The following is a 14,469-nucleotide window of genomic DNA, read 5'->3' on the forward strand; positions in this document are numbered from 1 at the left end:
TTCTCTTATTACCAAATGGATTGTTTGATTGCAAGTTGACAATGGATTGGGTTAAAGTAGTAATATCTTTAAACGTACTTTTAGTAGGCAAGAACACAATCCAAAATAGTAACCTACACTCTTACTAAAGCGTACATTTTCAGAATAAGCTATCTTGTGTGTACATGAGGGATATCCCTGTATCTGGTTATTAAATGATTTGTATTCTGCATTTCTCACTAGTGTTCCCCCATTTGCAGGCTCCATATCCAACTGCCAGCTGTCTCAAAGTTCAGCTCCAGAGTGGGCTGCTATGATGTGTCCCATACACAGCATACAAAGAAAAGAGGAGATCCTGCTCCCCAATATCCACATAGTTTGTATGAAAAATAAATAAGTCCTTCAAGTTCAACCAAGGGATGGGAGGGGATGTGAATTGAGGTATGTGTATATATCCATCACATACACAAAAGCAGTAGCTGCACAGAGGGCACAGGAATAATGAACAGTGTAGCCATGGACACAGCACTGAGGTGAGACAGGTGAGAAGTAGCAGTATCTCTGTAATTCTGTTACTCCCTCACTCTGCAGCTACTTCCTCGTCCTCCTCCACACCTATCTCCTTAGAATTCTATGAGCAGGAGACCTGATTGCTCAGTGAAGCTAAACTTCTGTCTTCTTTCTGATGTTATAAGTGTATTGAAAGCAGGCCTTTTTTTCTAGGCCGGCAGCCTATGAGAGGGCGGTGCAGGCGGCGCGATGACGTCCTCGCGCCGCCTGAGCCGTATAGCGAGTGACACAGGCCGGAAGAGGCCTGCATCGCTGGAGGTAAGTATAAGTGTTTTATTTTTATATAGGTACAATACTGGGCTGGCACATGATAAGGGGGGCTATTGGCACATGATGGAGGGCTACTGGCACATGAGGGGGGCTACTGGCCCATAAGGGGGACTACTGGCACATGATAAGGGGGGACTACTGGCACATGATAAGGGGGGACTACTGGCACATGATAAGGGGGGACTACTGGCACATGATAAGGGGGGACTACTGGCACATGATAAGGGGGGACTACTGGCACATGATAAGGGGGGACTACTGGCACATGATAAGGGGGGACTACTTGCACATAAGAGGGGGACTACTGGCACATGATAAGGGGGGACTACTGGGCTGGCACATGATAAGGGGGGACTACTGGGCTGGCACATGATAAGGGGGGACTACTGGGCTGGCACATGATAAGGGGGGACTACTGGGCTGGCACATGATAAGGGGGGGGACTACTGGGCTGGCACATGATAAGGGGGGGACTACTGGGCTGGCACATGATAAGGGGGGGACTACTGGGCTGGCACATGATAAGGGGGGGGACTACTGGGCTGGCACATGATAAGGGGGGGACTACTGGGCTGGCACATGATAGGGGGGGGGGGGGGACTACTGGGCTGGCACATGATAAGGGGGAACTCTGGCTACTGGCACATGATGGTGGGGGGGCTCTTATTACTGGCACATGATTGGGGGCATCTATGGGGGCACATCTTACTGGCACATGATTGGGGGCATCTATTGGGGCACTTATTACTGGCAGATTATTGGGTGGCACTATATGGGCATCTACTGAGGCTAAAAGAAGGGGCATTTTATATGGGGGGCTCTGTATAGGGGCATTTTATACTGGGACACATTATGGTGGGTACTATGGGGATCATCTACGGGGGCAAGGTAATTTTTCATTTATTTCATTTTTAAATTAAAAAAGATTGAATTGGCCAATTAGGGGAACAGGAACAGGGAAGGAAGGGGCCAGGCCAGGCTGCGCTGCCCATGTGTGGACTAGGGCAGCGGCGGCCACGGGCACTGGCAGCCTGGCTGTCACGACCGTCACTGGCAATTTTACTTGCATCCCTGTTCGCTAAAGGGGCGGTTTTAGGGGGCGGGTAGGGGCGTGGCCAGCTGAGGGGGGGGGGGGGTGAGTTCCACCCCCTTTTCTCTGAGAAAAAAAGCCCTGATTGAAAGTGAATGATAAGTGCAGGAGGGAGGAGAAAAGGAGTCTAATAAGTGGAGAAAGAGGCAATTTGTGTTAGAAAATCTACCATAAAGTTTCCATTATACTACTGATTTATACAAAATGTGAACAACATTAACCTTTTAAATACAGAACACAATCTATGGATCTTGCAAACAATGATAGCGGCTAAACGCAGACTAAAAGTGGGCAATGCATATTTGGTAGCTTTTTACTGCCCGACCTCGTTCCCAAAGGAAAAAAATTGCAAAGCATGTACATCAATTGGCACGAGATGAATAGCTGCTGCCAAACAGATGATCTCCTTGGGGAACAGAGTATCAGATATTTTGAAATGCAACCTGCCATAATCCTTCTTTTCCTCAATGTCTTTTATCAGGAGATTGATATGCTCCCCCTCTGAAGTTTTTGTATTACTTTAATGTACTGGCCTTACTTAAAATAGTGCTCCTATGGAAGTCTGGGCTACAGTATATAACAAAGCAGGCTAAGGAACACATAATCAAGAAAGGTGTTCAGTTGCTAGATGTAAGCATTGAATATTTTAATTCACTGAAAGCAAGCCTACATATTAAAAAACGGTTTAAATTTAAAATAAAAATACATTAAGTATAAAATAAATATTTCTAACCTTGTCCGATGAATATGAATTCATTACAAATAAAATTGGAGACGCAAATTAATTTGATAATTTAGGACACGACCACACAGTGAGGTCGGGTTGCGGTGATAAATAGTTCCCACAAAGAGCCATTTTTTAGCATAATCAGGGCAGAGCAACAGAGGCAGGGTGAAGAGACGTGTGGCCCAGTCTAGCCAGCTTGAGCTGAACCGCGCAGCAGTCGCTTGGTGTAGTGTGTGACGCACAATGACCAGGAGAGATTTTGTAGTAGCAGAACTGTCCAGCTGTCGAGAGTTGAGGATACCAATTGGCTGTGCTGCAGCCATGCCTCCAATACCACTGTTAAAGTGGATATATCATCATTTCAAAGATTGGTAAATATGCATACCAGCTAAATATCACTGGTCCCCTGAGTAACACACTGTATTTTCTCACTGTGCCCCTTCTATAGAAGCTATGGCCCCTGAAAAAATGGTTTGCTATATGCTAATGTGGAATGATTCGCCAAGGGCATGGCAACCACTTCACTTTTCGGAGGACAGTGTGTAGCATACAGTATAGCAATAGCATAGAGCAGTGGTGCCGAACCTATGGCACGGGTGCCAGAGGCAGCACTCCGAGCCCTCTCTGTGGGCACCTGCACCATGGAAAAAGTCTATGTTGTACCAATTTGCCTTAGACTTTTCCCGCCATTCATCAGCACAGGCAGCGCACTGAATGTAGGCAGGCTATTATAGATAAATGATAAAGTACTTGGAAGATATACTGTATTGGTAGTCAGGTTAAATTGCCATGTTGGCACTTTGCAATAAATAAGTGGGTTTTGGATTGCAGTTTGGGCACTCTGCCTCTAAATGGTTTGCCAACACTGGCATATAGGGTGCCATTTTCTTTGGGTGTCATAGCTTCAAATGATGGGCCTATCCTATGCGAGCATTTAGTTCATAGTTCATAATGAGTATGGCTTATCTAAGCCCCGCCCATAGGTGGGTGTCCCTGGATGATTTTTAGGTCTTTCTGGGGCAGGGTTCAATTGCACCAAATTTACCAACTACAGTGTTGAGAAGTATGTTAGTTGGCTCCCTGAAGTATAATTCAGTGTATTAAAGCAACCAGAATTCTGTGCTGCGTATACTGGCATCACCGCTGTCGACACAGATTTACAGGCTGTGTGCATCAAAACTGAGATTTTCTGGAAGCAACAGCAGGAAACACTCAAATTGAGCTTATTTTCACTGTCTTCCTAAAAAAAAGACAAATTTTAATATTGTGCTCATTACCTGTTTTAGATTAACATTCAAGCCCTCATGGGTTGCCTTAAGTAAAGCTCTCACAGTGAAGCTGTCCGGATCTTCCTTGTCCCTGATCTGAGATTCCTTCAGTAAAGACTCCAGTTTTTTTCTGATGAAAGATTCTACTTGGTGTTCTGTTGTTCCATTGCTCTGTAAAGGATTAGCACAAACCCCATTAACATGTGCTTCATTCAGTGCTCTAGGCTAATTCATAAAACACATTCAGCTATGCCAACAACCCAGCACTGAATGCATTTTCTCGATCAAAGCAAATTCTGTATTTGACTCATCTAAAGCAACAAACACACCACTATAATTTACTGCACAAATATAACATCTGCGACTACGCATGTCCACATGCTTTATACTCAGTGGCGCTTGGCACCTGAGGGCATGATGCTACAGAAAAGGATAATAGTAAAGGATTTAGAACTCTACAATCCAGTTGAAGACTGCATAGAAAATTCATGTGAATACTTGGTTCAAGTACAGTAAACTAACATATTGGCCCAGATTTACTAATCTGTATAAAAGAAGGCGCACATGTATCATCCAGCCTGAACCCCTGTGATAAATCGGATGCAGGTATAGACAGCCTGTCTAAACTCACACTGCCTATAGGATTAGTAAATCTGGGCCAATGTTTCTATATTCTCATTGAAGAAATCTGTAACTAAAATAAGTTTAATAAGAACTTTAGGAAGAAACATGATGCAGGACACTAGCTCCCATCACAGGTAACACTGCATACCTCTGACGTGTATGCCTAGAAGTGTAAAATTGTATACCCTTGGGTTACTGTTCACTAGCTGGTCCACCGTTCTCCTAGCTCTTCCCAAATATGTCTTCGTTACCACTACCCCTTCCTGGGTATTCATTTGGCCAACCATATTGTCTGGGAATTACTGTAGATTGCCTTTGATGTACCCTGCCCACTGCACAAGGATGCCTCAGACCCATTCCCATGTAACCCTAATTGTCTTTCCTGCCTTAATGGGTTTTCAGATATTGTTTGAAATATGAAACATTCTTTAATAACCAGATAATTTACAATTCTAAAAATGACATAAAATGTTAGTTGTACATGTCCAGAGATAGCAGATTTTTCACAGAAGAATTTTCATGGGGATTTTGCCACAATTGCATGGAAAAATCTATAACAAAATCGGAGGAAAAAGTTGTCACAGATTTTGTTGCAGCTCAAATTGACAGGTTGTGGATTGAATTCTGTACCAGAGGTCAATTTCCACTGGGGACGTGTTTAAAAAAATAAAACGCCACAATTCTGAGATGAAAGGCAAAATTCATTAATGATATTAGAATATTATCGATTCAGGACAGAAGATAAGAAAAAAGGTCCGCAGCACTCCTTGAAAGATAAAATGTGCTCTTTATTCACACATATCAAATATTGACAACGTTTCAGTTCTCTCACAGAACCTTTCTCAAGTCAGGTGAAACAAAGTGCAATAGTGCCTGTATAAATACATCATCAGGTTGTTACCAATTAATTCATCAGCCAATACAAATAAAGTGCACTCCCCTTTTATAGACATGTTACAATTCATTACTTGACGACATTTGTTCACATAAGCATCAATGCAAATAAAGTGCACCACAACACGTATATTACCCATGTTGAATTACATGTAAGGTAATATCTCGTGTTAAATGTTTCTCCCGTGTCTGGGTGCGTGAACACCGATCCTTTATGAAACCCAAAGGGTTAAATGTCGAATTCAGGGTAACAGGGGGAATGGTTAGTTAGCATCCTTTTATAGGGCTCAGTTTCTTTGTGTATCCAGTTTGCTGTACGGGGTGGAAGTAATAGAATGTTATGGGAAGATGATATCATGTGATTTTGAATCAGGCGCTTTACCTATGCGTGGAGGGTCATTGTACCTAAGAGGAAGTAATAGAGTCAGAAAGACGATAGATTTTGTCATTGCCCAAAAGTTTGCCCTAATGTAAAATGGCGGAAGGGATCAGTGATGTGACGCTGGCGACTGGGATCTCGGGCGTGCGGTCACGTGATGTGCGTGATGAGCGCGGGATCGCAGTGAGCCGGACGTCATGACGCATGGTCTCCGCCAGTTAGTGACGTAAAATGGTTATGTACCGCCAAACAGGAGGGGCAAGAGACAGACACATGCGCACTGACCAGGAGTAGACGCGGAGGAACGGCGTGCTTCCATAGAAGTTAACACGCCATCTCCTTCTACTCCACAAAACCTCCAGCAAGGTATTAGATGTTTTTAAAGCACCATGCACTTTGTTATATGCACTTTAATGTATCACTGTTGAAAATTATAAGCGATATGAGGGTTATAAATACACAGTATATATGTACGACAGTGGACGAATTGATGCTTATGTGAACAAATGTCGTCAAGTAATGAATTGTAACATGTCTATAAAAGGGGAGTGCACTTTATTTGTATTGGCTGATGAATTAATTGGTAACAACCTGATGATGTATTTATACAGGCACTATTGCACTTTGTTTCACCTGACTTGAGAAAGGTTCTGTGAGAGAACTGAAACGTTGTCAATATTTGATATGTGTGAATAAAGAGCACATTTTATCTTTCAAGGAGTGCTGCGGACCTTTTTTCTTTATATATATATATATATACAGTGGAGGAAATAATTATTTGACCCCTCACTGATTTTGTAAGTTTGTCCAATGACAAAGAAATGAAAAGTCTCAGAACAGTATCATTTCAATGGTAGGTTTATTGTAACAGTGGCAGATAGCACATCAAAAGGAAAATCGAAAAAATAACTTTAAATAAAAGATAGCAACTGATTTGCATTTCATTGAGTGAAATAAGTATTTGAACCCCTACCAACCATTAAGAGTTCTGGCTCCCACAGAGTGGTTAGACACTTCTACTCAATTAGTCACCCTCATTAAGGACACCTGTCTTAACTAGTCACCTGTATAAAAGACACCTGTCCACAGAATCAATCAATCAAGCAGACTCCAAACTCTCCAACATGGGAAAGACCAAAGAGCTGTCCAAGGATGTCAGAGACAAAATTGTAGACCTGCACAAGGCTGGAATGGGCTACAAAACCATTAGCAAGAAGCTGGGAGAGAAGGTGACAACTGTTGGTGCGATTGTTCGAAAATGGAAGGAGCACAAAATGACCATCAATCGACCTCGCTCTGGGGCTCCACGCAAGATCTCACCTCGTGGGGTGTCAATGGTTCTGAGAAAGGTGAAAAAGCATCCTAGAACTACACGGGAGGAGTTAGTTAATGACCTCAAATTAGCAGGGACCACAGTCACCAAGAAAACCATTGGAAACACATTACACCGCAATGGATTAAAATCCTGCAGGGCTCGCAAGCTCCCCCTGCTCAGGAAGGCACATGTGCAGGCCCGTCTGAAGTTTGCCAATGAACACCTGAATGATTCAGAGAGTGACTGGGAGAAGGTGCTGTGGTCTGATGAGACCAAAATAGAGCTCTTTGGCATTAACTCAACTCGCTGTGTTTGGAGGAAGAAAAATGCTGCCTATGACCCCCAAAACACCGTCCCCACCGTCAAGCATGGGGGTGGAAACATTTTGCTTTGGGGGTGTTTTTCTGCTAAGGGCACAGGACAACTTATTCGCATAAACGGGAAAATGGACGGAGCCATGTATCGTGAAATCCTGAGCGACAACCTCCTTCCCTCTGCCAGGAAACTGAAAATGGGTCGTGGATGGGTGTTCCAGCACGACAATGACCCAAAAAATACAGCAAAGGCAACAAAGGAGTGGCTCAAGAAGAAGCACATTAAGGTCATGGAGTGGCCTAGTCAGTCTCCGGACCTTAATCCAATCGAAAACCTATGGAGGGAGCTCAAGCTCAGAGTTGCACAGAGACAGCCTCGAAACCTTAGGGATTTAGAGATGATCTGCAAAGAGGAGTGGACCAACATTCCTCCTAAAATGTGCGCAAACTTGGTCATCAATTACAAGAAACGTTTGACCTCTGTGCTTGCAAACAAGGGTTTTTCCACCAAGTATTAAGTCTTTTTTTGTTAGAGGGTTCAAATACTTATTTCACTCAATGAAATGCAAATCAGTTGCTATCTTTTATTTAAAGTTATTTTTTCGATTTTCCTTTTGATGTGCTATCTGCCACTGTTACAATAAACCTACCATTGAAATGATACTGTTCTGAGACTTTTCATTTCTTTGTCATTGGACAAACTTACAAAATCAGTGAGGGGTCAAATAATTATTTCCTCCACTGTATATACATATATATATATATATATATATATATATATATATATATATATATAGTACAGACCAAAAGTTTGGACACACCTTCTCATTCAAAGAGTTTTCTTTATTTTCATGACTATGAAAATTGTAGATTCACACTGAAGGCATCAAAACTATGAATTAACACATGTGGAATTATATACATAACAAACAAGAGTGAAACAACTGAAAATATGTCATATTCTAGGTTCTTCAAAGTAGCCACCTTTTGCTTTGATTACTGCTTTGCACACTCTTGGCATTCTCTTGATGAGCTTTTTTTTTTTTTTTTTTTACATAGCACTTTGACTCTTCTGCACAGATCCTTTTGTATCATGGTTTATTTAAAGAGGTGTTCTAATATGAAAAATGGTCTATAGCTGAAAGGCCTCTGTAAGCCAGTCTCGCATGCAGACACATGGCCGTACTCCTGGTGTGCATGGTAATCTCTAGAGATGAGCGAATTTCATATTTTGATATTAGTTTGCGCTTCGTTCGGTGGTAAAATCAGAATTGCGTTATGTATTCTGTTACCACGGACCATAATGCAATTCTATGACGAAATGCATAATGTAATACCTTTAGAGGCATTCCGTTATTCATTCCGTCATAATAGAAATCTTTTGCCTGCATAACGGATCAGTCCCATTTCCGTTATGCAGGTGAGTCCTCTCCTGCATAACGGAAATGGGACGGATCAGTTATGCAGACCATAGACTTTTATTATGACGGAATGAATAACGGACGGAATGCCTCTAAAGGTATTACATTATGCATTCAGGCATAGAATTGCGTTATGGTCCGTGGTAACGAAATCCATAACGCAATTTTGCTTTTACCACCAAATGAAGCGCAAACGAATTTCATAACATGAAATTCGCTCATTCCCAGTTATCTCCCCTCCGTCACTGAACTACTGGATGTCATCCTGTCATCTTCTAAGGCTACTTTCACACTAGCGTTCGGGGCTCCGCTTGTGAGTTCCGTTTGAAGGCTCTCACAAGCGGCCCCGAACGGATCCGTCCAGCCCTAATGCATTCTGAGTGGAGGCGGATCCGCTCAGAATGCATCAGTCTGGCTCCGTTTGTCCTCCGCTCCGCTCAGCAGGCGGACACCTGAACGCAGCTTGCAGCGTTCAGGTGTCCGCCTGGCCGTGCGGAGGCAAACGGATCCGTCCAGACTTACAATGTAAGTCAATGGGGACGGATCCGTTTGAAGTTGACACAGTATGGCTCAATTTTCAAACGGATCCGTCTCCCATTGACTTTCAATGTAAAGTCAAAACGGATCCGTTTTTTTTTGTTCATGGTAATGCAAACGGATCCGTTCTGAACGGATCTAAACGTTCGCATTATAGGTGCGGATCCGTCTGGGCACATACCAGACGGATCCGACCTAAACGCAGGTGTGAAAGTAGCCTAAGCCTGTTAGCTCTACTCTAAAGCTTTAAATGGAGGCAATATATGTGTGAGGGAGAGGAATCATCTGAACTATAATACTTTACATGTATAATCTGACAAACAGCAAGCCCTGGCAGCATGAAAACCACTGTGCTGCAAAGAACAGTGCAAAATGATGAAAATTAAGCCGAAACGGATTATTAACTCCTCAGCACAAAATGACATACATGCGCGTGATCTGTGGGGTGTATTTCCCACAGAGTGCCATACATGTATATCATTGTGACTAAATGAACAAAAAAGCTGTGCCCATGTGATTACTGCAAGAGCCTGGCTGGGACTGACAGCTACAGACCCACTGCCACAGCCGTATATCAGCCTAATACATGTTTGAGAACCTTGATAGGACTCAAAAAAAAGTTTAATAAAATGTTTTTAAAATAAAAAATATAAAAATACATTATGAAAAAGAACTTTTCCCATTGAAAATGCTTTATGACAAACAATAGAAACAGAAAAAATAAATGTACAAATATACCAATTGGCAGTGTCGCATCCATAACAATCCAAACTATTAAATTACAACATTGTTTAATCTGCATACTATTGTTAAAAAAAAACAATGCCAGACTTTTTTATTTTACCCAACCTTCCGAAAAAATTTAATAAAAAGGAATTGTACCCCAAAATAGTACTATAGTGTGCAAGCATGGCCACGGCTGAAAAAATTAATCAACTCAGCAAAGGAGGCAGTATGGACAGTCTATTAGTAACTGCCTTATATTAAAGGGGTTGTCCAAGTTTTTTTTTTTTATGACCTAACCTCAAGATAGGACTGCAGTAAACCAGTGGTGTATTACTGCCGCCTCTTACTACAGATGGTGCAGACTCAGCTCCTGAGCCAGCGCCATTCCCACGCCATACATGCACAACGCTCTGCGTTACCTACCAGTGCCCAGAAACAGAAGTATGTCATATAGCATTAAACAGATCGGGCCCAAACAAAGGGGTTAATATTATCAGCAATATATATATATATCGTATATATTATCAGTACAGATACGTGTATGATAACTTTCCATCTTTACAAACATTCCCAGTGAGGTATGTGTCATATCATCTGAAGTGCTAATTGAATTTAAGCTCTCTTTTCAATTTATTACTAGAAATATTATGAATGGGACAGAATTGCAATTCCTGACACAGCCATGAACAAGAGTGCCGCTGTTTATGAAAAATGCAGATTCATTTAAGCGGGCCATGTAGCTTATTTTAGCACAATACTAAATTAATAATCACAGAACTGAAGTATGAGTTTACTTACAAAGCAATAACTTAATTTGCATTCCTCTTCTATCTCATCCGCACTGTCCTCATCGGATACCTCCCCCTCCTCAGCATCCTCAGCCAGGTCATACGGCAACTTTTTCCCCTGATAAAATATATAATAGTAACTGATGTACAGACATGGAAAACGGTAAAGTAATAAAATGTTATATTAGGATACGGATGGGAATAAGCAGTAGACCATGTAGAACAAATTTAGAATTTAGCATGTAAATATTATTTTTAATTTAAAAAAAATATGGAAATGCCACATCCTGTTAAAGAAAAAGCATCTTCCTTTTTGAGTAGAGGTGTAATAGCCAGTTTACATGCACAGATGTTAAAAAGCCTCTATCAGGATGGTTAACCCTATTAAATCAGACATACTGCCTGGTAGGGTTAATCATGCTGGTTAAAACAATACCTTTCTTTTGTCTGTATGTTAAACAGCTGCATATATACCTTCATTTTATCCATATGCAAATGGTTGATGTTGGAGACTTTGCTCTCCTCCATCTTCCGTTTGAGGATATCCCACAGTTGCTTAATAGGGTTTAGGTCTGGAGACATGCTTGGCCAGTCCAGCACCCTTACCCTCAGTTTCTTTAGCAGTTTTACAGAATTTTATCCCATAAAACTATATACAGTGCTGCCCATAATTATTCATACTCCTGGCAAATTTTGACAAAGTTACTTTTATTCAAACTGCAAGTAATTTTTTGATAGGAAATGACATAGGTGTCTCCCAAAAGATAATAAGACGATGTACAAGAGGCATTATTGTGGAAAAAAACCAAAACACATTTCTTATTTACATTTGAGCAAAAAGTGTCCAGTCCAAAATTATCCATACCCTTCTCAATAAATCAATAGAAAAGCCTTTATTGGCTATTACAGCAATCAAACGCTTCCTATAATTGCAGACCAGCTTTTGCATGTCTCCACAGGTATTTTTGCCCATTCATCTTTAGCAATGAGCTCCAAATCTTTCAGGTTGGAGGGTCTTCTTGCCATCACCCTGATCTTTAGCTCCCTCCACAGATTCTCAATTGGATTCAAGTCTGGACTCTGGCTGGGCCACTCCAAAACGTTAATGTTGTTGTCTGCTAACCATTTCTTCACCACTTTTGCTGTGTGTTTTGGGTCATTGTCATGCTGAAATGTCCACTGGTGCCCAAGGCTAAGTTTCTCTGCAGACTGCCTGATGTTGTCGTTGAGAATCCTCATGTATTGCTCTTTTTTCATGGTGCCGTTTACTGTGATTAGGTTCCCTGGTCCTTCGGCTGAAAAACACCCCCAAAGCATTAGGTTCCCACCACCATGTTTGACAGTGGGGATGATGTTCTTTGTGTTGAAGGCTTCTCCTTTTTTACGCCAAATGAAGGAAACATCAGTGACCAAACAATTCAATTTTTGGATTGTCTGCCTTAAGACATTGCCACTAGCAGAGCCCAGATTCACCAGGATGGCCTTGGTGGTGATCCTTGGATTCTTTTTCACCTCTCTAACTATCCTCCCGGCGAGCACAGGTGTCACTTTTGGCTTCCGACCACGACCTCTGAGATTTTCCACAGTGCGGAACATCTTGTATTTTTTGCTCAAATGTAAAAGCTAAGAAATGTTTTTTCCCCACAATAATGCCTCTTGTGCATCATCTTATTATCTTTTGGGAGACACATATGTCATTTCCCGTCAAAAAATTACTTGCTGGTTGAATAAAAGTAACTTTAAGTCAAAATTTGCCAGGGGTATGAATAATTATGGGTAGCACTGTATATAGATCTGCTCAGTTCCTCCTGCTCTATACAATGCTGCCAGCAGGTTACACTGAACTTTCATAGTGACCAATATCTTTGGTTACTAAAATATGACCATTTGTGTACTATGTAACACAAACTTTAATCTACTGAGGGTACTTTCACACTAGCGTTATTCTTTTCCGGTATTGAAATCTGGTACGCATCAGGATGTCTTCCGTTCCGTCCCCTGTATGGTATTTGACCAGACAAAAAAAACGCAGCTTGCTGCAGTATTTTTTCCGGCCCAAATCCCGGAACAATACTGCACTTGCCAGATCCAGCATTAATTTCCATAGAGCTGTATTAATGACGGTACCAAGTGCTCTGGAAATCTCTGCGTCGCCGGATCCGGTTATCCGGTCTGCGTAGGGATATAGAAGAAACTAGTTTCGCTTTTGATCTTTGAAAAAATTTAAATACCGGATCAGTTATTCCGTTTGAAAACGGATAATAACAGATGAGACGGATCTGGTATATTACCGGACCGGGGAGAAAAAAAAAAAAAAGATATCCGTATGCATACGGTTTGCTGGATCCGGCAGGCGGTTCCGTTGCCGGAACAGCCTGCCGGATTCTAACAACGCTAGTGTGAAAGTACCCTAAGATCCAGCAGTTTTATAAATTTTCTCTGCATTAACTTTTAATGAAAAGCTAGGTCGCTCATAATACTCATGCTGCATGTTGATGTAAGTACTGGTGCAGGCAGACTCAATGTTATTAATAACTACATGATTTAACAGCAGCTAATACATATAATCATGTGCGTTGCGTGCACACTCCCGTCGGACCAAGATAGTGCCAATATTCGCAATATAAATTTGTGATTAGAATATTCGCGATCAACACTACAGAGGGCGTGTTTAAGTCTGGAGAAAGCCGATTGGTTGGGGTGAGGCCACGCGTTCCCGAGATGAGCCGAATTAATTCTGGGTTGTTAGGGAGGGAGGTCTTAGCCTCAGGGTAAGGGCATCGGCGGCCATCTTGAGAAGACAGTCAGAAAGAAGTCTTGTGAGGAGCGGTTGCTATGGACGGAATCTTTTTAACCACCTCAGCCCCCAGTGCTTAAACACCCTGAAAGACCAGGCCACTTTTTACACTTCTGACCTACACTACTTTCACCGTTTATTGCTCGGTCATGCAACTTACCACCCAAATGAATTTTACCTCCTTTTCTTCTCACTAATAGAGCTTTCATTTGGTGGTATTTCATTGCTGCTGACATTTTTACTTTTTTTGTTATTAATCGAAATTTAACGATTTTTTTTGCAAAAAAATGACATTTTTCACTTTCAGTTGTAAAATTTTGCAAAAAAAACGACATCCATATAGAAATTTTGCTCTAAATTTATAGTTCTACATGTCTTTGATAAAAAAAAAATGTTTGGGTAGAAAAAAAATGGTTTGGGTAAAAGTTATAGCGTTTACAAACTATGGTACAAAAATGTGAATTTCCGCTTTTTGAAGCAGCTCTGACTTTCTGAGCACCTGTCATGTTTCCTGAGGTTCTACAATGCCCAGACAGTACAAACACCCCACAAATGACCCCATTTCTGAAAGTACACACCCTAAGGTATTCGCTGATGGGCATAGTGAGTTCATAGAACTTTTTATTTTTTGTCACAAGTTAGCGGAAAATGATGATTTTTTTTTTTTTTTTTTTTTTTCTTACAAAGTCTCATATTCCACTAACTTGTGACAAAAAATAAAAAGTTCTATGAACTCACTATGCCCATCACGAAATACCTTGGGGTCTCTT

At 41.5% G+C, this 14,469-nt stretch overlaps 1 protein-coding gene across 1 annotated transcript in view; it reads right to left on the bottom strand.

Annotated features, from left to right (window-relative positions):
- PLCH1 (phospholipase C eta 1) overlaps positions 1-14,469 on the bottom strand; it is a 289,893-nt gene that overhangs the window by 66,572 nt on the left and 208,852 nt on the right. Inside the window, exons 11-12 of the mRNA XM_040429955.1 lie at positions 10,913-11,020; positions 3,914-4,075 (exon numbers count right to left, since the gene is read on the bottom strand). Of these exons, the coding sequence (XP_040285889.1) occupies positions 3,914-4,075; positions 10,913-11,020 (270 nt within the window). The remainder of the gene's footprint in view (positions 1-3,913; positions 4,076-10,912; positions 11,021-14,469) is intronic.

The sequence above is a fragment of the Bufo bufo genome, chromosome 4 (genome assembly GCF_905171765.1).
Source record: "Bufo bufo chromosome 4, aBufBuf1.1, whole genome shotgun sequence".
Classification (NCBI taxonomy): domain Eukaryota; kingdom Metazoa; phylum Chordata; class Amphibia; order Anura; family Bufonidae; genus Bufo; species Bufo bufo.